The sequence below is a fragment of the Heloderma suspectum genome, chromosome 4 (assembly GCF_057233095.1).
Source record: "Heloderma suspectum isolate Gila_16-S chromosome 4, 16-S_ref, whole genome shotgun sequence".
Taxonomy (NCBI): domain Eukaryota; kingdom Metazoa; phylum Chordata; class Lepidosauria; order Squamata; family Helodermatidae; genus Heloderma; species Heloderma suspectum.
In genome coordinates this window covers 310154624-310180015 of record NC_139461.1, presented here as the reverse complement: position 1 = coordinate 310180015, position 25392 = coordinate 310154624, and the positions used below count along the sequence as shown (strand labels likewise).

Here is a 25392-nt window from a genome sequence, read left to right as displayed (position 1 = left end):
TTTTAAAGGGCTGGTGTGTGTGTGTGGGGGGGGGGATCTGAAACCTTTTGGCAGGCAATGGGAAAGAGAAAGTAGAAGGATCTGAAGATTGAGGATGTGGAATATCCTATAGGGACAGGAGCCAGGAAAACGGGGAGGAAAGAAAGCAGCTGCTTAGGGGCTTTTCAAGCCCCAAGCCCCACCCCCAGTTACTGGAAGTCCTGCTCAATCTCCATCTGACATCTGAGATTTCACTGAAGTCTGCACATTTCCAAGCCCACCATTTTCAGCTTGGGCCGGAAGGAAGGGAAATAGAAACCTAAGTTCAGGATTTGGGTAATTTTGGGACAAGAGGCCATAAAGGGATCTCCTTAAACCAATAAGGGATGGAGTGGGCTGTGTTGGTGCAAAGTGAACACTCCAGAATCCTCTGCCCAGATGGCTTGTACAAGCAAGGCAGCCTGGTTCAGTGGTTAGAGTATTGGAATAGGACTGGGGAGACCCAGGTTCAAATCCTCACTGAGCCATGAAGCTCACTGGATGACCTTGGGCCTCTCTCTCTCCTGTCTCTCTCTCTGCCTAACCTACCTCAAAGGGATGCTGTGAGGATAAAAAGAGGTGGCATAGAACCTTTGGAACTGTTAGGCACCCTGAGAGCGATGTGTGCTGAAGCTTACATTAATAAATGAAACTCACTTTCCAACTGTCTGTATTGTGACCAAAGAACAGCTTCGCCATTCACAAAATTTGCACCTTCGCTAGTGTCTGTTAGTCCAAAACAATGCCCTCAATTCCCACTCACTGGGCAGTAGAGGGAACTAAAGGCCCCTATCCACCCAAGCCATCCACTGAAAGTGTTGTTATGTTCATTTATGCCTTGGTCGCCTCAGCTACAATGCTGTTGGAGGACTAAGGGGTAAGCAAAGACCTTGGAGAGCCTTCATTTGTTCAGCTTCCTGAAGCCTCCTCTGGAAGCAAGGCTGCAGCTCAGTAGTAGACCACCTGCTTTGCGAAAGGTCCCAGGTTCAGGCCCCAGTATTTCCAGTTAATAACACAGGGCTGGGAAAAACCTCTCTCTGCCTGAGTCACCGGAGAGCTGCTGTCAATCAGAACAGAGAATACAGGCTGGATGGGGCAAGGCTCTGCCAGGATAACATCACTGCATATGTCTACATAGTGCGCCCACTTGGTGTGGGGGCCCTGTCAACTGCCCTGCCTTACCCTCTTCTGGAGCCAGTCACACAGCGCTTTTCAGAATGCCAAGTTTCATTTCCGCTGTTCCATAGATGTCAGTGGAGGCTGGTGGCTCCTATTTCTGTGGGGCAGTAAGTCCGCTCTGGGTTTCTGTCAGAACCAGTCTGGTTCTGACAGAAGTGGCTTTTAATCTTTGTAAAGCTTCGTAAGAGCTTTGGCTGGTGGGCAGTATAGAAATAATAACTCTAAAGGAGCTATACAAGGTGCTGGACCCATTTTGGGGAAAGGGTTCAGCACTTTGGATAGCTCCTTTTGAGTTTGGACTGGTTCTGACAGAAACCCAGACAGATTTACCACCCCACTGATACATGTGTCAAATCTTCATTCCCTGGTTTATAAGTGCAGGGCGTATGGAAATGTTTTGTGTCTTTCATTGTGATGCTGTTCACATGTTGTTGTGGTGTTGCATGATATGCTCATGTGTAACATTTCATTGGCTTTTGTAGCAAGAGTCCTCAAGCATTGTCAGTGGGGATATTCCGCTGGGAGTGCCTGTCATTTTCCCCTCATTTCCATGGGGAATGTGCAGAACAATGTTCTAGGAGGTTGTTAACCATCTCCAGGAAGTAGAGAGTTGATTCTCCCCTGGTGGAACCAAGGCAAAACAAAGACAAATTGACTGGCAAGAGCTCTTTTCTCTTGTCTTGGGTCTGGGGAGTGGGGGAGATGGCAGATCAATGGCAAAAGAAAGCAGCAAGACCATATGGATTCCTTCCCCCAAGGGAGAGAACCCAGGGGAAGAACGATCAGACCTGCAAAAAAAAGGGGGGGGGGAGAGAAAAAAAAGCAGGGCATTTTGCCATTGGCCCAGCAAGCCATCAGCCACAGGCATCCATGCATGCAGCTGCATTGTGTTGGAGCTATGCTTTCCTCATCCTCTTCAAAGGAGCAAGCAAGTTTGTCTGTGCAAAGAGGTGTGTGACCACATTTAGATAAATCAACAAATGTTTTAGTTGATTAATTTATGGGAGTCCATTTTAATTGGTGGGCCAAATTTTAATCAGTGAATCTGCACATAAAAATAGCCATTTTGAAACTGTTTTGATTCTGTTGTTCCTCATTCACTGGGAAGGATGAAGAGATGTTAAAGAGGGCCTTTTCCTTTAGCCATGAGTGGCAGCTTTAATAATTTAATAATATGAAGATATCTTACACTTCCTTCAATATTATTTATTAGATTTTGCCCCCTCCCTTCCCCCCCCAACAAGGAGCTCAGGGCAACAGATACTGTCTCCCGCTCCCATTTTATCCTACAACAACCCCACAAGGTAGGTAAGACTGACAGAGAGTGTCTGACTGAAGATCACCCCTTCAGCTTTGCACCTGAGCAGGCATTTGAATCTGGGTCTCCCTGGCTAAAGTCTGACCCTGTGCACTACACCACACTACCTGTCAAAATATCTGCAGTGGACATGGATCCTGAAATTTTGACAATAGCCAAGTTTATCGACATTTCATCAGTAGATGAAATTAACAAGGTAAGCGCAGCCCTGTTGGATCAGTAACCGATCACCACATCCAGCGGCAGGGAGTTCCCTGCATTAACCAGACATTATGTGGAGAGGTGATCGTTGAATTCAAGGCAACCCATTGGTTGATTGAAAGCCCTGTCCTTAGTTGTTGGCTGAGCTCTAATTTGTAGGCATCCAGTGAATCAGTGTATGATCCAAGAGGTGCAACCCAACATCTCTTGCAATGTCACAAGGGCACCCCCACCCTGGATTGCAACCAGAAGAACACACAGCTGAGTGACAAAACAACCTGAGGCATCCACAGGGAAGGGAATCCCTTCCTTGCATTATTTCCTCTGGGCTACGTATAGCCCCCTCCATGAAAGCTTTGTACCAGTGCAAACTCCAGGTTTTGGAAGGCCCTCAAGCAAGATGCCTTCACTGTGGCTCCTTCCCCTTCTGTCTGGCACTTGCTTAGAGAGATCGGGTGAAGAGGGTCTGCCCGGCACAGAGGAGGGGTAAGACCCAGGGAGGATACGGGGGCTGGCAGTCAGGGCCCCACTGGATTGTGAGCGTTGGCAGATGCCCAACTAGGCCGATTGCTGATGCCAGCCCTGTCTTTGGAAATGAGCCCCCCACACCGCCACTGCCACCACCATATAACCTTTACTGCCTCACACCCAACCTTGCAGAATTCCTTTCCATTAGGAAAATGACTCCCCTGAAATTGTTGGCTTCCATGATGTCTTAAGGCAGGGCTGGGCAGAAGGTGGGTGCGGATCAACTGGTAGATCTCTGGGTGATTTGCAGTAGATCTGGATGGATTTCTAACAACTTTACAAGCATATTCCTTTTCAGCTTTGGCAGGAACAGCGGAGGCTGGTGGCTCCGATCCCAGTTGGGCAGTGAATCCACTCCGGGTTTCAGTCAGAACCAGTCAGACCTCTAAGGGAGCTATCCAAGGTGCTGAGCAGTTAGAATTCTGACTGGTTCTGACTGACCTCAGAGCGGATTCACCGCCCCATTGGCATCGGAACCACCAGCCTCCACTGGGCAGGAATGAAGGGAAACAGAAATCTACCTTCAGGATTTAGGTGAGTTTGGGATAAGAGACCATCAATAGCAATAACTGCAAGCCTTCGCCCCCCACTCCACCCACCCCACAAGAAAAATTGGCTGCTGAAATGCAGAAAGCCCCAGGCAAGAGCCAGGAGTGGAGTTTTTTGTACTGAAAAGGGATTCTTGAACGAGTATTGGCTCCGACGGATGCTTGCTCCTTATTTCCATGGCTGCAAGCTGAAACTTGCTCGCTGTGGCGACCTGCTTTCACATGAGCATTCATAGGACTGTGATGCAAGTGTATGGCACACCCTCAGCCCGACACTATTTCGGTAGGTGTCCTAGTGGTCCTAGCGAAGAGAGCTTCGGCTATTGGGCGGTATAGAAATGAAATAAATAAAATAAAATAAAATAAATAGTGAAAAGCAAAGTAGATCCTGGTGATGCCACCAAGCTGAAGTCTGCCCTTCTCTGTCTTAGGGTATAGTGATCAGAAAGCAGATTTCGTTTTACCAATGGAGCAGGTTGGATCTTTTAGGATCACTGGCTGCCCTGCTTCGTATATATGTATGTATGTATGTATGTATGTATTTATTGCATTTATATCCCGCCTTTTTTCCTCTCGCAAGGAACCCAAGGCAGCTTACATTATTCTCCTCCTTCTCTTCTCCGTTTATCCTCACAACAACAACCCTGTGAGGTGGGTTGGGCTGAGAGTCTGTGAGGCCCAAAGTCACCTGGTGAGCTTCCATGGCCGAGTGGGGACTAGAACCTGGATCTCCCGGATCTCAGTCCCAACACTCTCACCACACTACACCACATTGGCTCACCACCGTATGACATAGAACACCTTCTTCAAGGAAATGTAGCCTCTTAGATGACAGCTCAGAGACATTCGTGAGAAGGTCTTTCTCCTTTCTACTTCAAGGGGGAAAAACAACTCAGAAAGGAATGGAGGATCAGGGATGGGTGTGTGAATTAATCCACCCTTTCCCAACCTGGTGCCCTCTAAATGCATGGCACGACAAACCCCGTCATCTCCAGCCAGGTGGCCCTGCTGGTTGGAGATGACAGGAGATGCAATCCGACTCAACTAGAGGGCACCAAGTTGAGGCAGACTGGGTTAAACTGCCCTGGCTTGAGTGAGAGGTCGATCTGTCAAAAGCGTTATGCTTCAAAGTTTTGGCAGGTCTCTAGCCAGCATGTTCTGTACAGGAAGGCTGGAGAAATGGTGGCTCTTGGAACTGTGTGTGTGCTGTCCTTCTCTGCCAATTCCCTTGAGATCTTGGAATGGCTGATTTTGGTAGCTAGATGTGCTAGAGAGGTCAGGATGGCACAGCTTGGTTTTTGCAACAGATTTGGCCCCACCTCGGCCATAAAGCTTTGCTTGAGGAACTTGAACAAGCAATCCTCTCTTCAGCCCAGACATTGGCCCATCCTTGGGGCCAGTAGCTGGAGGATCCTGAGTACAAATCTAACCCTCTGACTGGTTCTCCTGCCTCCCCCCCCCATCTGCCACCCCATGCTGGTTGCCACAGAGCAGTGAAGAATTGAGATGCCAGCTATGGCCAAACAACTTACCAGCCCCCTTTTTGGAGCAGATGTGAAAGTCCTGGCCTGCCACAGCTCACTCCCTTTTCAATGCTGACTTCAATCTCGTTGCCGACCAGGAGCCTATGGTCTTCATTAGTAACAAGACAGGGAACTGATTGTGGCTGACAGAAAGAACCCTTGACACATTCCATCCACATTCATTGTTTGCAAGTGTATGTAGAGTCAAAGAATTTTAGAGCTGGGAGGGATCTTGGAGGTCAAGTAGTCCATCCCCCTGCTCAATCCAGGCTCTGCCTTGCAGGCTACAGTTACAGCATCCCTGAGAATGGCCATCCAGGCTCTGCGTAAATACCTCCAGCAAAGGAGAGCCCACCACCTCCCAAAGCAGTCTGTTGCACTGCCAAACAGCCCTCACTGTTAGGGAATTTCTCCTGATCTTTGGCCAAAATCTGCCTCCTTGCCATTTCCACCCATTTGTTCTAGTCCTTCCCTATGGAGAAAATTACATCTAAAATGTAATGTGTGGATGTGACAAGTGGGTGTATGGGAACACAGGGGTCATGCAGGTGCACTTGACAAGGAACAAGGATTTATTGTGTTTCCCTGCTGTATGTGCACCCTGGTTTCAGACCTGGATTTGTTGCTATGTAATGTGTGAAATCTGCACTGACTGGTGGGGATGGGGAAGGAGGTAAGAGGAGTCTTGAGGAGCGACTTGGGAGTGAAGAAGGAGGCAGCCTGATGAACAGAGAGAAGGATGCTCTTCTAGGGATACGGACCCATATTGATTTGTTTGTTATATTTCTATACCACCCGATAGCCGAAGCTCTCTGGGTGGGTCACAACCATTAAAGCCATAAAATACAGCATGATAAAATATAATCTAAAAGTTTAAAACTAAAGTCTAAAACCTAAACCTCAATCTAAATACAAGTTAGCAGCAGTGAAAGGTTTAAAAATACAGTAACAGATTGAAAAACAACAAAAACTGACAGACTAAAATGGCTGGGAAAATAAGAAGATCTTCACCTGGCACCAAAAAGAGCATAAGGTAGGTGCCAGGTGAGCCTCTCGGGGGAGTTCATTCCACAGTCGGGGTGCCCCAACCAAAAAGGTCCTCTTCTTAGTGGTCACCCATCTCACTTCCTTTGATGGGAGCACCAAAGGGTCTGGGCAGGTATATATGGGAGGAGACAATCCTTCAGGTGTCCTGGCCCCATGCCATTTAGGGGTTTATAAGTTAATACCAGCACTTTGAATTGGGCCCAGAATGGATGTATAAAGCACTGGCATAATATGATCATATTGCCCCGTCTCTGCTGACAAACATGCTGTCCTATTTTGGACCGGCTGAAGTTTCCGGACCATTTCCAAAGGCAGTCCCACATATAACATATTGCAGTAATCCAAACAAGAGGTTTCCAGAGCATGGATCACTGTAGCTAGGTTTTTTCTGTTTGGATAAGAATGTAACAGCACCCTGGAACAGAAAAAGCTGCCAGATAGTGAGTCAGACCTTTGGTCCTCCTAGCTCCATATTGTCTATAATGGCTGGCTGCAGCTCTCCAGGGACTCAGGCAGGAGTCTTGCCTAGACATATCTGGAGATGCCATGGATTGAGCCTGGGACACTATCTCTGTCCATATAAGGGCCTAGTTGGTATAGTTGGTTCCCAGAAAATCACCCCCCTGCCTCTTGTCCCGCTGCCTCGTAGGCAGTGTGGTTCAGATGAGCAGCATGGGGGGGAGGGGGTGTTACTGGGGGAGGAGAGGGCAGAAGCACCGGTACAGCATTTCCTATGCACTGTCCAGCCCCCACCACCACCCCTCTCTGAGCTGCCACAGCTAAACAACCAAAATCAACTGTCTAGCCACAAATGCAGGGTGGCCAAAGCATGGAGGAGAAGATCCCCTCCACGCTCCGCCCTCCCTGCATTGGATAGTCGGTTGCCTCCAAGTTTGGAGGCGGCCGACTATCCCTATTGGATTGTACCCTAAGCTGATAAAAGGTGCTGTGTGCCATTGAGCCCACCTGCGCCTCTAGTGACAATGCCGGATCCAAGAGCACCCCCAAACTATGAACCTGATCCTTTAGGGGGAGTGCACCCCCCCTTCCCGAACAGCTTGAGCATCACTTCGCCAAATCTTTATTTATGTATTACATTTATATGCTGCCTTTTTTCCTCTTGCAAGGAACCCAAGGCAGCTTGCATGATCCTCCTCCTCTGCAACAACCCTGTGAGGTAGGTTATGCTGAGAGTAAGTGACTAGTCCAAAGTCACACAGTGAGCTTCATAGTCAAGTGTGGACTAGAACGCAGACCTCCCTAGTCCCAGTCCTACACTCTAACCACTGCACCACATTGGCTTCCATATGATAGGAATAAAGCACAGAGACAGTAGACAGGGAAAGAGGCAAAGGAAATGAGGCTGCGAGAACTGGCGGGATTGAGGAGTATTATAAATGGAGATGAGGTAAGAGGCAGAGAAGCAAATGGAATGACAGCTACCAACTCCGCTGCCGTACTTTGGTGTTTACTACAGGGGTGTGTGGGGGGGGTCTTTACATAGGAAGGTTTATCCCCCTTGGTGCTTCCCCAAGATTGCACTTAATTCTGGGTTTATCCTGTGTATTCTAACAGCAAACCCACTTCTCCTAGTGTCGTTCCTTATGTAGCCAACACAGCACCATCTACGCACAAGAGGGAGGTGCCAGCAGGTTCGGGGGGGTCCCCTGGTTTGCAGAAGTACAACAAATAATAGTTCCAGAGGAAGGAAGCATCGGGGGGAGGAGGGAAAGCCTTGAAAACGCCCCTTGAGGACCGAGCATCCTCAGTGACCATAGAATGCTAGCTAACAGTTGAGTGGGGGGGTGGAAACTGGGGGGGGGGATTAGGGGGAATGGAAGAGAGTGTCCTGGAAAAGTAAAGAGGGGGGGGAGAGAGAGAGGAAAACTGGTAGCGATGAGGATGGTCCCCAATCTGGATTAGGACCACAGTGCAGATAGAAAAGGGTTAACCCTTTCCTCCATGCTATGGTCCTGGTGAGAACTGCCCCTGCCAAAGCTGCTATTTGTCTCAGGAGAGAAGTTGGGGGGCGGCCTCTGTGGTGGCCCAGGATGACAAGGTGAAACTCATGTGCACTGAGCAGGGGGCTGGACTCAGTGGCCTTGTAGGCCCCTTCCAACCCTACTATTCTATGATTCTACGTGTGCCACAGTCCTGATCCAGATCAGGCCTGTTTAAACAGGCACACGTGCAAACGTGGAGAGACAGGTTCAAGGTAATGCAGCACTTCGAGTGGCTTTTGAAAAGGGTCGGTCAAAGTCACGGAGGAGGGGGAGGGGGAGGGTCCTGTTAGCCATGGTGGCTAAATGGATCCTCCAAAGTGAGCGGCACCGCACATCCAGAGGCTGGTCGCTGAAGTCCATCAACAGGCAGGGCCAGCGCCAAGGGTCAGCATGATCAGACAAGTAGGAATGAGCGGCGAGATGGTGGCAGCAAGGGAGTAGCAGGCCAGGGATGCTGAACCCGAGGGCTGAACTCAGTTTCAGAGGAGCTGTTGGGGGGGGCACATTCCTCTAGTGGGCAGAGCGGAAGTACGAGGGGCTGGGCCAAAACGCAAAGCAGGTGGGCCCAAGATAACAGGATCATTTCATGTACAACTCTTCCTGCCAGTAAGGAAGCCTTAGCTTTCTGACCTTTCGGAATTGGGGGGGGGGGGGCTGAGCAAAAGCCAGGATATGGCCAACTGACTGGCAACTGAGAGAAAGGGGTGTGGCCAAGGGAACATCGGAAGCTGCCTAGACTGAGTCAGACCCTGGGTCCACCTAGCCCAGTAGTGTCGACACTGCCTGGCAGCAGCGGCTGCCCAGGGTTTCAGGCAGGATTCCTCCCTAGCCCTATGCCGGGCATCGAACCTGGGGCTTTCTGCATGCAAAGCAGGGGCTCGACCACTGAAGGGGGCCAGGCCATCTAGGGAACCCTGGAGGGCTGGATTGGGACCCCAGGTGGGCTCACAGGCTGAGGTCCAACAGCCCTAAAGTAAGCAGATTGAGGGAGGGAGGCCCACTGAGGGTGCCTTGTTCAAGGCCTTCCCCCCCAAGACCTGGTGCTGGCGCTGACTGTGGGGGGGGGGGCAGAGTGCTGCCTTCCTGCCCTGCTTGGGACATCCCTGAAGGTTCCTGGCCAGCGCCAGCAGATTGCTGGCCTCGGCTGCTCTTTGACGCAACGGGCAGGGATGTCAGCTGGCTGCCAACTGAGCGTAGCGCGTTTGGAAAGGCCAGAGCAGAAGGGAGGAATCGGTGCTTTGTGAAGCCAGAAGAAGATGCTTTTCATGTATTAAGGAGTAATCAGTGTCAAGTGGTCTTGAGTAGGGACTCCGGGGGTGTTGCGGGGGGGGGGAGTGAGTTGCTTCAGGAGCTGCTGCTTCGGAGCTCCCTTTCTCCGCCTTGCACCCTCCCGCTTTCCCTCCCCCCGCAACTCACAAATACCTGCCTGGGGCTTTGGGGCCCTTTTTTCACAGCTAGAAAAGCAGAGCGAAGCATAAAAAAACGGTTGCTTGGCGTGTCCTTTGTTGCGGGGAACAGGGGTGCCCTTGAGAAGCTAAAGCTTCCAAGGATACCGATAAATATGGATTTGAATCACCCAGACTGAGTGCCGACACAGCTGGGTTTTCGCCATGAGGCGAGGGGGGGAGGCTGATGCTGCATGCAGGGGCACAGTGGGAGAGGAGAGATGAGCCAAAAGGGGGGACTGATTCCCATAAACATTCCGGGGTCCCCCAACAGCATTGTGGGGGCGGGATTCCAAGAGGATGCAGAATTTTATTTATTTATTCATTCATTCATTCATTTCATTTCTATACCGCCCAATAGCCGAAGCTCTCTGGGCGGTTCACAAAAATTAAAACCAAACGGCACACAATAAAACAATATAAAATATATAGACCATTAAAACCACAATATAATGATACAACCACAATAAAACCTAGCAGCAGTGCAGGAATTTAAAATACAGATTTAAAACGGCAAAGCTAAAAGTCTAGAAAGCTAAAATGCTAAAATGCCTGGGAAAATGCCTGGGAAAATAGGTCTTCACCTGGCACCGGAAGGAATACAATGTAGGTACCACACGTGGTATGGTGTCAGGGAAGGAACACGTCCTTGTTGCTGAAACAACCGGGCCGACGCTCCTGGCATTTTTGTGCTGCATCGCAATCAGTGGAGGCTGGTGGCTCCAGTGACCGCAGGCCAGTGAATCCACTCTGGGTTTCAGTCAGAACCAGCCAGAACTCTAAAGGAGCTCTCCAAGGTGCTTTGCTTTGTACCTTCGATAGCTCCTTTAGAGTTCTAACTGAAACTTGGAGCAGATTTGTCGCCCCACTGACATCAAAGCCACCTCTGGCTGTGGTACTGTATAAAAGAGATACAGGGAAAGGGTTACACCTTGGTTAGCTCCTTTAGAGTTCTGGCTGGTTCTGATTGAAACCTGGAGCGGAGTCATGGCCCCACAGACACCAGAGCCCCCAGCCTCCACTGATTGCAATTAAGCTGCTATAGTGCAATGTGACAAGACCAAAGTCTCATCGCAGTTGCTTGGGCCATAAGAACGTATTCCTCCCTCACCCACCCCTGAAGGCAATACATTTTTGTTTCTTCTCAGTGGCCTCTCCATGTGCCCGAATTTGATTGGCAAAGTGGGCACCATGATGTTATCATATTCTCTGTCATCCCTGAGTGGCTATGATCACATAAGGAGTCCTCAGTCCTCACACAAAACCCCTCATGGGTTCAGGGAATGCCCAAGGAGGGAGCGGGATTGTGAGGGTGGTCATACATTCACCGGTATGTACGTACGTTTGTATGTATCCATTTATTTGATTTCTGTCCTGCCCTTCCTCTAGAAATAGTGCTGACAATAATAAAATACAGACAAAATGTTACATAATTGAAACACAACCACGTTAAAAACACATCAGTTAAAAGAAATAAATTAATAGCCTAGTGCAGCAATGGAGCTGCTTAACAACCAAAAGCCTGCCTAAATAAAAACGTTTTGCCTGCCATAGAAAGGACAATAAAGATGGAGTTATCACTGCCTGTCTCCTTTGCCAGAGTTCCAGAGTAGAGAAGTACAAGAATTTTGTTAATGTGTGCAAATTAGGTGAACAGACCATGATTGCAACTCCAAATGTGAACGCGAACAGGTGATGAATAGAGAGAGAAAAATGAGCATTTTTTAAAAAGTTCACTTTTAAAAGTGCACATTTTTAAACATGCACAGTTTTACACCTTATGGTGGGGGGAGTGTGCATTTTGGGTATGCTAATTTGAAAATGTGCATTTTCCCTGTTGGACCAAAATGAGGAAAGCGTGCAAACAAATGCAGGAAACTAGGTGGGATGAGCTTCAGTTTGGTGTTTGGAGAATCTGAGTGATGACAAAAATCTCTCGTTCACCCATCCCTATTCCAAAAGCTGGGAGCAGCCACTGAGAAAGGAGCCATATCAATGCAGATGATGTGCATAGGGCTCGCTTTCTGACTAATGCGCAGCCAGTGGGTGGGTTCCCCTCACACACATTCAATGAATGCAAAAGCAGGTTCACATAAAGAGGATAGATGGATGACAGACCAGGACATTTTCCTGTGCATGCCCCATTGAAATGAATGGGACGTGCCAAGAACGTGCTAAGCACATACCAATGCACTTGAAAGGATGCAGTTCAGATTGTCTGCATCAGACTCTAGAATGTCTTGGGCCATCCCTGATTGCGCAGTCTGCACTCAGCCCACAAGCAATGACTCTCGTGTATGAGCCTTGGAAACAAACCCAGGCGGGGCAAGAGCCCAACCATGCTCTCTCACAACTCCCATTCGTTACAAAGAGATTACAAGAAAGCATTTATGCTGGATTCTTCCTGTTGTGGATACAGCAGATTGAATGGACCAACCCCTTTATGGGGGTAACATCCTGGAGGCTATTTGCTGAGGACCTAACTAGAGCCAGGGTTGTGTAGCACAGTGGTTTCATCCCAGTGATATCACTTCACGTGAGTCCATGGGTTCTTCTCCCTCAAACACATTCAGCGTGTGGGGCCCCATTCCTTTATATTTCAAGATAGATTTCTGGATGCCTATGCACCATGATGAATGAATGCAACCTCTACCTTCAGAAAGGGTATATTGCTGAGGACTAGGATGTTCGGGTACTCAATAAGGGATAGGGATGTCAGAGAATTTCGCCACGAATCTTGGGGAGGCCGAATGCCAGCACATTCGGCCCCCCGAAATCGGTGGCGAAACGGTCTGCCCCCCCGCCCCCCCCCCGGGACGGGACTTACCTTCGGCGAATCTTCCTGGCGGTGGCGGTGGTGGCGGCTCCGGCGGCAGTGCAGCGCTGGGGCGGCGGCAGCAGCAGCAGCCAGTCTTCTGACCGGCTGCCGCCACTGCCATTTCCAGTAAAAAAAAAAACATGATAGGCTATGTAAAGATTTACGTACCCTATCACGGCTAGATTTTTAAAAAACACCGTGATAGGCTACCTAAATGTTTACAAATGTTTACAACCCTATCACAGCTGCTTTAAAAGAAAAGGGAAAAAACCGCATGTACGCAAATGGTGGCGCCCATGGGCGCCGCCATTTGCGTTCCTTATTTTGGCACGTCTTAGTCTACGTAAACATTTACATAGACTAAGACAGCCAAAATAAGGGGAACGCAAATACCCTAGCATCTACGCTATTTGCGTTCCCCTTATTTTCGCCGTCTTAGTCTACATAAATGTTTATGTAGACTAAGACGGCGAAAATAAGGAACGCAAATGGCGGCGCCCATGGGCGCCGCCATTTGCGTACGTGTGGGTTTTTTTTCTTTTAAAGCAGCCGTGATAGGCTACGTAAACATTTACATAGCCTATCACGGCTGACTGCATGGACACAAACGGCGGCGGCTACGGCCGCTGCCATTTGCAGAGCCAGCCAGCCAGGATTCGGGGGGGGAGGGACGGAGCGCCTCCCCCCCGGCCAGAATTTCGGGGGGGAGGAACGGAACGCCTCCCCCCCGGCCAGAATTTCGGGGGGAGGGACGGAGCGCCTCCCCCCCACCGCGAATGTCACCCGTCGAAAAGGTAAGTGACTTTCGTACATCCCTATAAGGGAAGGCCGTCATCTTTATGTCCTGCATGTAAAGTTCCCAGAGAGACATCTGGCTGGCCACTGAAAGAATGCTAGAATAGCTAAGAGGCATCTGCATTCTGCAATAAAATGTTGCAGTGGAGAGTGTTCCCGCCAGCAAACCAGCCAGCAGTGGAGGCTGGTGGCTTCGATGTCAGTGGGCCAGTGAATCCGCTCCGGGTTTCAGTCAGAATCAGTCAGAACTCTAAAGGAGCTATTCATGGTGTGGAAACACCTTGGATAGCTCCATTAGAATTCTGACTGGTTCTGATTGAAACCCAGAGAGGATTCACTACCCCATTGACATGGGAGCCACCAGCCTCCACTGCCAGCCAACCACCATTCCTTTTTCCCGGATACTCCATTACATTCTTCTTCATTCAGCTCCCCGGTTCCTCCTCCCACACACACACCTACAACAGTCCATCAGCACCCACTGACTCACTGGGCTCTTTTTGTGGGGGATGGGGGTACATCTTCAGCAAGAATGCTGGTACTTCCCTCTTGTCTGTGGGTGTTGCTGTTTTGGCTGCATAAGGATCCGTACTCGGAGATCCTTAGAAGAAATTCACTGTTAGTATGTAGGATGAGCCTTTGGTCTGATACAGCAGATGAATTTCTTGTGCTCATCAGTCCAGGAACATGTGCAGGTCAGGAATAGCCAAGAAAAGGGTCACCGTGGTTGAAGGAAAATGCTCAGGCTTGCTGATCACATTCCATCACGGGCATCGAAGGACCTCCGGTACTGGGGCTGCAGATTACCTCTGCTTGCCATCCTGGGAAGCAGCTGTCGGTCAGGGTAGAGAGAACTGTGCTAGATAACTTGACTTGACTTATGAGTCATTGACTTGACTTATGAGGCAGCTCCTTAAAGCCCTGAATAACTTGGGATCAGGTTACCTGGCAGATCACCTTTCCTGATATAGACCTGTGTGATCATTAAGATCATCAAAGGAAGCCTTGCTGGTTGTACTGCAAACTGGGGGCTGTCTTCACGAGTGATTTAGTGTGAAGGTAGAGCAGTTGGAGTTCCATCACAATGGATGACGTCATCACCAATCCGCTGCCAACCAGCTGCTTCCCTGTTGAAAAGCCGCATTTTCTGAAACTCCTTTTACTCTGACTTTTTTTACTGAATTTACTGTGGCGGTTTTACCACATTGCTCTATGTCCCTGCGCATTAAGTCCTGGGAGTACCTCTGTGACCTGGCAGTGACATGGCAAGGGATGGGACACCCTTGTTTCCCCAATGGAAGTAGTTTTTCCCATTGAGAAAGTCCCCAGGCGCGCAGCAGCAACCCCTCATGTAACTGCAGTAGTGGGGACACTCATTCACCTTAGCTAGCCTGCTTTTAATCTTTAACATATCCCCCCCTTCTGTGCATGTTTACTCAGAAGAAAGAAAGAAATCTCACTCCCCTGCAGTGAAAGGGTTAAAGATTAACTTTAGTAACTCACCCTAAAGTGCTATTTCACTTCTCCTATGCTCTCTTAAATCACTATTGCAATGCTGTGCTTGTTTGATGTTCTGTAGTTTCTCTGATATGAAGTCATTTCTCCATTGTTATGTAAAGCCCCTTCTCTTCTTTATCACAGTAACGATCTTCCAGGTTTAGGGGAGCTTCTCATTGCAAGCAGGGAGAAGGAAAAGGGGGGGCATGGAAGCATTAGGCAAAAGTGCACACATGGAGAAAAATGGGGTGGGAACAATAACTCCATGGCAGATTGCTGGAAGGCGGTGAAATTGGGGTGGGGAGAAGCGCTCAGGGGGAGCCTTCAGATGCTGCGCTGTAGATCTGGGGATTTGGGCTTTTTCAGGGAAATCTGCACATCTGGGGGAAATTAGTTGCTCTCCATTCATAATAATGCAGTAGCAGGGGGGAACCTGGACAGGGGCGGGAAACACGCCTCTCTCATTGACTGAGCAGCCCCTGCCAGTTTGATGATGTTCAGTTCTACTCCCCCCACTCCACCTAGAAGTATGTTCCTTTCAAGCCCAGTGTGACCCCTGAAAACTGGATTTTAAAGGTATGCTACACTTGGCTTATCTTTCTCTGTGTGTCCCTAACGGACCAAAGCTGATTCCATGACTCCATGGAATGGAGTAGTACTCCAATGCTGGATTGGTACTCCAATCCAGGTAGTACTCCAATGCGCTTCTCATTCTGTTGTCATGAAGATCCCCTCCTGGATATTGTCACCTGGCAGCAACCTAGAAATGGGCCTTCTCTGTGGTGGCACCCGCTTTACGGAAAGCCCTCCTCCAGTATTCAGAAGGCTCCAACTGTGGCATGTTTTAGGCATAAGACCCATCTCTTTACCCAAGCCTTCCCTGAATGATTGTGCTGCCTAGCTGGTTTGTTTCATGCTTGCTGCATTTTTAGACTTGGTGTCAAATATTTAAAACATTTCAACTGATCAGCTTTTGTATTTATTACAATGTATTTTAATTTTTTATTTTGTAAATGGCTTAGAGATTTTTTTTTTAGATATGGCAAGTGGTCTATAAATTTATTATAGGAATAAATAAATAAATGAAGCACTTCTGAGCATGTGCAGAGTATGTTTGCCACACCACTTCAACATAGCCACCCCCATTGTCACACTTGGTATAAGTCGTCCCTGACTGGCTCCCTCATTTCACAAATTCTCTGCACGCTTCAGCGGATAAAAGGAATGTATTGTGTGACAATTATTTTGGGGAGAGGGGTAGGTAGGTAGGTCAGCAAGAAACACAGAATGCACCCTAAAAGATTCCCATCATGCGCACATGAATACACACACCATCTCCTTGTCATCTTCAGGGATGGAGATGGCTTTGCATGAAATAGTTTGCAAGCCTTCCATTTGAGGGCACCTGCTGAAGAAAAATAACGGAGAGGGTAGGCCGCTGCTGTGGTTCTCCTCCTGGCAATAACCTTGCTGTGCGTTCCAGGAAAAGTGTGAAAAATTGCTGAGGAGGGCATTTTTCCGCCAAGTGTGTGTGACTGCACTTGGTAAACAAGGAGGGATCGAGGAGGAACTGCACAGTGGAGGCAGCGAGAGAGCTATGGCACTGGGGGGAGGGGGGAATATCTGTAGAGCTCTCTGAATGTCATATCTGCCCTCCCCCCAAAAAAAGTGGATTTAAAAAAAGAAAGAAATACCATCCCATGCAGAGGACAGGATGTCTCTGTGATCTTGACAGAAATAGAAGGGGAGAGAATAAAAATATAGTTTTGCTCATTCAGTTTTGCTCATTCAGCCTCATTCAGTTTTGCTCCCTCCCCCCCCCCTCAAAAAATATAAATCAATATTCTCGCAGGGAGCCGAGGGGGATGAGGGAGCTGGGAGCTGGGAGCTGACTGCCATCCTGTAGTGATGTGCAGTGCTGAGTGTTCAAAATGCAGTGGTGAGTGGGACGTGTGTTTTTCTATCCTTGACAAACTCATCCTCTATTTGGAGGTCCCAGCATTGGCCTTTCTCAGCAAAGGAATGAGCAGTGGCCTCATCCTTTGAGGATTGCTGGGCCTCCCTAAATAATACACCCCTGATTTACACACACACACACACACACACACACTCCCTTACGTTTGTGTCATCCAGTTGTTAGCCAGCCCCCCTCCCCGATTTCACCCCTGCAGCTGCAATGCATTCACTAGGTTATCTCTCGGCCTCCAGCTGTCCTTCTCCCCAGACATGAAATGTGGGATAATAATACGGACCATCCTTAAGGAGATTTTGGAAGGATTATTGAGGGCCAAATTGTTCCTCCAATAGTTTGGGTTAAAAAAAAAAAATGATCATGGATGCAGGAGTCAACCTGGCATGTGCAACCAAGACTTGGGTGGGCAAATTGGGAGGGGTGGATCCAGCCGGGGCTGGTAGCTTCGATGTCAGTGGGGCGGTGAATTCACTCCAGGTTTCACTTAGAACCAGTCAGAACTCTAGAGGAGCTCTCCATGGTGCTCAGAGAGCTCCTTTAGAATTCTGACTGGTTCTGACTGAAACCTGGAGCGGATTCCCTGTCCCGTGGACGTTGGAGCTACCAGCCTCCACTGGGTGGATCTGACCCAGCTCCACCCACACAGGTACTCAGTTCAGCCCCACGTGGGGACTCAGTTCACTGGAGGGTCGTGAGGGAGAGAGCAGTGTGGCTCTGGCCCCTGGGACTTCCACCTCCCTCACCAGCAGGCCTCTCCATGTTGGAGCAGACCCAGAGTGCCTCCATTGGGTACTGGGCCAGAAAGACATATTGGGGGTGCTCCTGGTGTATCAGCCACCCTGCTGCCCCTCAGCCTCCCTGGCTGAGCTGGGTACAGTGCCGTTGGAGAACCCCAGGACAGTAGTCCTGGGGGACTTCCGCATGCCTCCTGAGGCTGCCTCTAGGGTGCCATCTTCACGGCCACTGTCTCAAGTCATCATCACCCTAATGCACAGAGCAGTACAGAGTCAGGCCCTTGACTTAGGACCTGCACTGAGTGGAGTGGTCTGAAAGGAGGGGTGGGGTGGTATAACCCTGTTCTCATGGTCAGACCACTTCCTGGTGAAATTTGAACTTACACTTCCAGTTTCCCATTGCAGGGATGGGAGGCCAATTAGGACCCGACCCCCCCCCCCCCCAATGAATGAGATCTGATGGATTCCTGAATGCTCTGAGGATTCTGTGGTGCACAGAGCTGGCAATCTTGCTGAGGCCTGGTTTCGCTCTGGAATGGTGAGATCAACCGGGCCGTCAGCACAGGGGCTCCTGAGTGCTCTCTCCACTGCTATGGAGCTGATCAGCTCCTTGGTATCCCAGCCTGGTATCCCTGGTATCCCAGCTGGATAACAGCTAGAGTGCAGGTGGTGGTAGTCTGGTTGCAAAGCCGACGGAATGCAAGCAAGAGCACAAAATCATGCCTATTGCATGGCGGTAGAGATGTACGGATTTTGATAAATCTGTTCCATCTGTGTTTCACAGATTGTCAGGTGGCTTTTGCTCCTTCATCCAGCAGAATAGGAATTTTCCCCCAGAATTTCATTCTACTTGCACAAATGCATGAGCACAAGTATGAATTTCAATTGGCACTAATGCGCACTTGCACAAATGCATATTAATGCAAATTAGCACTAACGTGAATTAGCGCAAGTGCAAATAAGTGCAAATCCCCCCCCCCCGGTGAAAAACTGGTCCACAAGTCTGCAGAATCTACATGACTCAGAAAATTTGGTCTGCTGAAGAATCGGCGGGTCGGATTTATAGAAATCCAAATGCATTTGAATCTGTTGCAGATTTTTCCGACATCCCTACGTGGTGGTGTGGGCAGCAAAGAGGGCTTTTTTCACTGCCTCCATTGCATCCTTGAGTAGCCATCCAGTGTAGCTTCCTAAGATGGTCTGGGGCCTGTTGACATCCGCTCCAGTAAATGGAGACCGAGCCCCTTTGGATGCCACTGCGATCCTTTTCCTAGGCACTTTGAGGACAAACCCGCCTGTCTTTGCAGCAACCTTGACACTGCATTTACTGCAGTCCCAAGTGAGGCATCCAATGCTGCATCTAGGCAGATATGATGGGATCAGTTTCAGTTTTTGCAGCCCGAGGAGGTGGGCAAGGTTTTTTCATTTGCATACCCAACCACGTGCTTTCTCAATCCTTTCCCCCCCCATTTTTTTAACAAAACAAATCAAATTTAAAAAAATAAGAAAACCAAAAAAAATTAAAATATAACAACATATTCTAAAATCCTCAGTTTCAAACATTACAATATTCTAGGAAGAAAAAAATAGAGAAAGAATTGGTTACACGTAAACTTCAGTAAAAGCAGACCAGATATCCAAATAAAAGTCCATTTGCAATTTACACCCATATACTACTATTTCAAATATTGCTAGCATTGTTAAGTCTTCAATCCATTGCATTATAGGCAGTGAGCTCTTATCCTTCCAGTATCGTAATATCAGTCTTTTAGCAACCAAAAGGGCACAAAGAATCCATTTACATTGACCATGTGTTATATTCCAAAAAGCAGGTAAGTAATTTAAGAGAACATTTACATCAGTAAATATTAAAGTGCTTTCCAATACAAAATGTATCCATATAATAACTTCCTCCCATAAGGAGGCAACTGTTGGGCATTTCCAAAACATATGAATAAGAGAAGCATTAACTGCATTACACCTCCAACAATTAGCTGAGTTTGACAAACCCTTATTAAAGAGATGTTGTGCTCTCTCAGTCCTGACCTTTCTTTGCTGCTTGAAGCTAGCTGAGGAATTTTGACCAGGTAGGTCCTGGGTGTGGTGAACATCCTTGTGAAAGGGGTGCAGTCCCTGCACCCTTGAGGGAGGTGGTGGTGTCACTGCTCCTTAAGAAGCCCACCCTATGGTACTTGGCTATTACCATCCCGTCACAAATACACCCTTTTGAGGGAAGGTTCTCAAGAAAATTGTTGCAAGACAATTGCAGACACTCTTGGGGCATACTGATTTTCTTGACCCATTCCAGTCTGCATTCAGGCCCAGTTTGGGGACTGAATCAGCCTTGATGACCCTGATGGATGACCTTTCCTGGGAAAGGGAGGGGGAGTGCTACCCTGTTGCTCTTACTGAGGGAACGGCACTGGCTGCCTATATGCTACCTGGCCAGGTGGAAGATGCTGGTGCTTGTTTACAAAGCCCTAAACAACTCAGGACCAGGATACTTTAGAGACAACCTGACCTTGTTGCGTTCATGAGGCAATGCCCTCCTGGTGCTGCCTGAGATTTCAGAGGACGGGTCCATGATGGCTTGGAATAGGGCCTTTAGCATCATAGCACTCACTCTCTGGAACTCCCTGCCGCTACAAATTAGACAGGTGCCAACCTTTCTGGGTTTTCAGCACCTACTGAAAATACACTTGTTCCAACAAGCCTTACCAGAAAGGTAATCTTGTCCTCAGGATACAATGATAATATACAGTACTGTATATTGCTTAGAAAATTATTTCAATGTAAGTGATTCATCAAAATCATTAAATAGATAAAAGCACCCACTGGAGGCTGCATTTGGGAGTGGAAGAGGGGTGGGTGGGTCAGATACTTTTCTTTGAAACACACACACACACAAACACACACACACTGTATGTCAGAGGCATGACACCAAATTCATCATAACGTGTCGACTGAGCCTGTGCCTGTATTTGCACACCAAGCTCTCCTCCTCCTCCTCTTCCTCTCCTGCCCACTGCTGCCCATCACAGAGGCAGTCCAAAGGAAGGGGGCAGGCCTGCTTGTCCAACCCTGCCCTGCCCTGTACCCCCAGAACAAATGCAGTCTCCCCAGGTTTTGAGAAAGAGGAGGAGGACAGAGAGAGATGGGTAAAGAAGTTGCACCTCAAAGCATCCCACGTGCAAAATCAATGCTTGTAAGCACTGCACTGCCCTGGCCTTCAAATCCAAAGTTGGCTTGTGCAAAAGCATTCTGTGCATGTGCTGGATAGAAAATCTTTTGCACATGCATGCGCACAACGTGACGCAGAAAAACACTTGCAAGCCCCCTTTTTGTCCCATAGATGAAGTTGGTCACACACACACACACACACACACACATGTGCTGCATGGCAGTGGCCAGCAGAGGTGCCATCAGTGGACGCTGGTGGCTCCGATGTCAGTGGGATGGTGAATCCGCTCCAGGATTCAGTCAGAACCAGTCAGAACTCTAAAGGAGCTCTCCAAGGTGTGAAGCATTCCTTGTTCAATATGCGAAGCACCTTGGAGAGCTCCTTTAGAGTTCTGACTCGTTCTGACTGAAACCCAGAGTGGATTTACTGCCCCACTGAAATCAGAGCCACCAGCCTCCACTGGGTGCCATCGGGACAGGACTTTGGGGCAGAAACCCAGCCCCCCCCCCTCAGCAGAATGAGCAAGGGGGGCCCCAAATGCAACCAGGCTGGCTTACCACATTTTGAAGTTAGTGGAATAATATCCAGAACCATTTCAAGAGCGGGACTGCCGTAAGACCATTAAGTTCAGAGTCTAAAAATTACCCAACTGCACTCCTGGCTGGCACAGTACCCCAAATCCACTCAGGGATCACAGTGACCACCGGACATCAAGTATACAACCCAGGGCAAAAAAACAACTTGGACAGCAGCTGTTCAGACCAGAGAGGAGTCACAAGAACGACGCATTCATCTGCATAAGGACCCACCTGAATCCAGCTTGTGTAGCTGATGAACTGAAATGCATTTGGACCTTCACTGTCAGGAGGTTCTTCCTGTGTGTAACCAAACCCTCCTTCCATTATCTGCCCTCAACCTCAAGGACAGGGTGGGGGAGAGAGAAACCACCAAAGCAATAAAAAACCCAATTTAGCTGTTTATAAAACCTCCATTTATTTTGAGGATCAGATTTCCTGCTTGCCAAATGAATCCCATCTGTGGTTTCTATATTCCAAATGGGAGAGATTCTCCTGATTCACTTCCATAAAGCACAGACGTTAGGACAAATGGTCTGTTCTGGAACGGACCCCCCGAAAGTGAATTTTGATTTCCTAACATCGTTTAGAGCTGCACACGTCACCAAAGCCTGTTCCTTCTGCTTAGAGAGCGCAGTGGACAGAATCTGATTATCTGGCAGATCATATAATTACTGTGCTTATTTTAATCATTAGTTTAACCGTCGCGAACTAGATTAACCCTAGATCTCAGGATCACCCAGTGAAATTGATTGGCGGCAGCAAATTCAGGCCAGGCAATAGGAAGTACTTCCTCGCACACTACGGAGTCAACATATGGATGGCTTTCAGCAGCCAGAAGAAGACAGGCCACTGAGAGGTTAGGGACATCGGAAGCTGCCTTCTGCTGAGTCAGACCCTGGGTCCATCTAGCCCAGTACTGTCGACACTGACTGGCAGCAGCAGCTCTCCAGGGTTTCAGGCAGGAGTTTTTCCAGCCCTACCTGGAGATGCCAGGGATAGAACCTGGGACATTCTGCATGGAAAGCAGGGGCTCTGCCACTGAGCTATGGTCCCCCTGGCCCCTGGTCCCAGCAAGAACACCAGCAAGGGGAGATCAGCCTGACCCAGCATTTGGACAAATGCAGAAGAGATGAAGGGAGCTTCTTCCCCCACCTTTCCCCAAAGGATCTCTGCAGCAATTGACAGTTGTGCTACAGGGTGAGGAGAGGGACACTGTAGGACCCAGTCCCTGTCCAATGGACCAGGGACTGGTTGGAGATCAGCCCTCCCACCCTCTCTTCCTCCCAGGAAGACTGCAAAAGAGAGAAAAGGCAACCTTGATCTAGTCTGACTTTTTTTATTGTTAACATAAAACATTAAATATGAGTGCAGTTCTGCTCCAAGCCTTTGGGGTGGCATGCAGTGTACACTGAATGAATGAAAAGGAGGCAGCAACAGCCATTGGCTTCAATGGTCTTCAAAAAGGGATTAGATACAGTCGTGGAAGATGGGTGTATCAAGGGCTATTAGCCATTATGGCTTCATAGAACTTCCATGTACAGGAGCAGTTTACCTGTGATGACTACATGCTGGGGAGTAAACTACAGAGGATGGCCCCCCACCTTCATGCCTTGTTTGTGGGTTCCCTTCCCAGAGGCACCTGGTTGCCACTGTGGGGAATTCAATGCTGGAACAGATAGGCCTTTGGGGTGATCCGACAAGGCAAATTCTTATGATCTCTCTTCCCCCCCCCCCTTTCTTTCAGTGATTTTTAGGGTTGTGGTTAGGGATGCACAACTAAGCAAGACTGAAACTCATTGACATTTTCCAAATTCCATCTTGACGCTCATTCAGGTATGGACACGATTAGATTGCAAGCTTTATTTTTTTCTGTTCACAAAAAAAAGTGCATATTTTTGTGTACATGTTTCCAAAACAACATATCAAATTATGCTCATGTTTTAAATGTACACATTTTTCATATGCATTTCTCAAGTCCTTTTTTTCTGGTGGATTGCACGGCAAGCTCAGAAATGTACAGACTTCAATCGCTGCTTGCGTTTGTGTCTGCATTTGGGTGCAGGAGATCAGTCAAAAACGAAATGAAGCAGATTTCTCAGACATCCCTAGTTGTGACCGCGGTGCTTTGGTCTGCTCTACAAATTTTCTGAGACTGAGTTAGATGCCATTGTGGGGCCAGTATTTCCGATCACAAGGCCAATTCAGCACATGCAGATGCACCTTGGAAATGTCAACATCAGCTGAATTCACTATATAAAAATAGCATCCCCTCCAACATTTCAGAGATGAAAATAGAGACAGGCTAATAATGCCCCCATTCTCACATGGTTTGCACACCCCTCGCGCCCATTACTGCTGAATTCACCTAGATTGTCCTTCTCGATTTAGAAAACCAAGAAGGTTTTTGTTATTTTGGTTGAAGTCTATGCTTGAATAATGCAGCTGTTCCATGATCTGTTCCCCACAGTTCAAACTAAGTCTCACCAGCATGTGAAATGGCAAACAGGGCATTCAATCGTGCATTAATGTTCATGCGTGTGCTCATCTGTATGAATGTGCACATTAGAAACAACATTCATACAGCACAACTTGGAGCTTATGGAAACAGTGCCAAAAGTGTATGTTAAGAGGGTTGATAGGAAAATTCCTGGAGGGGTGTGGGTCAAAACTATTTCTCCAAGCAAGCCTTCCTTCTTATACCAGCCTTCTTTTGCATAAGGGCTCCGCTTACTGATGGATTTCCAAAAGTGCAATGAAGAATAGATTCTGAGAATTCGGCCACTTCTTCTCTTCTCTTGCGTGCCCTTGCTCTCTCAGGCCTTGCAAACACCAGTAATAGCTAACCAGACCAGCATTGTTACTGCAGAGTTCTTGCTCTTGTTGCTTATCTAAGATAGCACAATTCTGTTTACACAAGCAAGAAATGCTAGAGTGGTTCTCCCCTCATCCCTTTTTCTTCTGGACACAAAGGGGGCTACCAGACGAGGCTTTTATTGTGCAATTGTCCTGCTTCATTCATGGAATTTCCCAGGGGGGTCCAGACATCATCATCATCTTCCATTTGTAACTTTCCTGTGTTTTCCCACTGCTTCTTCTGAATTTTTTCTTACCAGTTGAAGAGCACCAAAGCTAAAAGATAAGCGATTAGCAGAAGACCAGCCATGGCAGAGACTTTTCAGAAACTGTCAATCTGACTTGCTATTGTTAAACACTTGTGAGTCAGAGATCACAGAGATTTGCAGTAGACCTTGGAGATCTACTGCAAATCATGCAGAGATCTACCAGCAGATCCCTATCTACCTTCTGCCTATCCCAGGTTTACATGGCCACTTATTCTGGGATGAAATAGAAGCCAAGAGGGTCTTACCTTATTAGGGGTCTTTGGCTAACCTTTAGCCTTCCATATGTTCTGGACTACAATTCCCAGTATTCCTGAGAATACTGACTGGGGCTTATGGGAGTTAACATCCAAAACATCTGGAGGCACTAGGGTGGGGAAGGCTGTGCTTCATCCCAATCAAGTTGTTATGGATGTAAACCAAGGGTTGTATCCAATGGCTTGTATCCAATGTTAATCTAACTTAAGTCCCATTCATTGCAATGGGTCTGTTCTAACTAGGACCAACATTGGACACATTCTCCCTTGCAGTGACATTCTCCCTTGGAGCTGATGGTTGAATGTCCAGATATGAATTCTACAGCCAGAACTACCCTGTCAACACTTAGAGCTTCATCACGCTAGGCTAAAAATCCTGCAATTCACCGGGGCTTCTGCTTCTGGAATCTTTCTGGGATCAGATTGGGTCCTTTCCACGTGGCTTTAAAAAAAGAACCCTGAACTTCTCAATGAGATCTATGTGTTTCATTACAAAGCCACTGGGTGGCGCTGTTGTTCTCTTTGTAATAAAAGCGACTTTAAACTGTTGTTCAGTCGTTCAGACGTGTCCGACTCTTCGTGACCCCATGGACCACAGCACGCCAGGCCCTCCTGTCCTCCGCTCTCTCCT

The 25392-nt window shown here is 48.3% G+C and overlaps 1 protein-coding gene across 1 annotated transcript in view; it reads left to right on the top strand.

Moving 5' to 3' along the window:
* The window catches only part of SCRT2 (scratch family transcriptional repressor 2), a 47495-nt gene that overhangs the window by 2892 nt on the left and 19211 nt on the right, over positions 1-25392 (top strand). The window contains exon 2 of the mRNA XM_084848432.1: positions 13386-13406. Within this exon, the coding sequence (XP_084704558.1) occupies positions 13386-13406 (21 nt within the window). The remainder of the gene's footprint in view (positions 1-13385; positions 13407-25392) is intronic.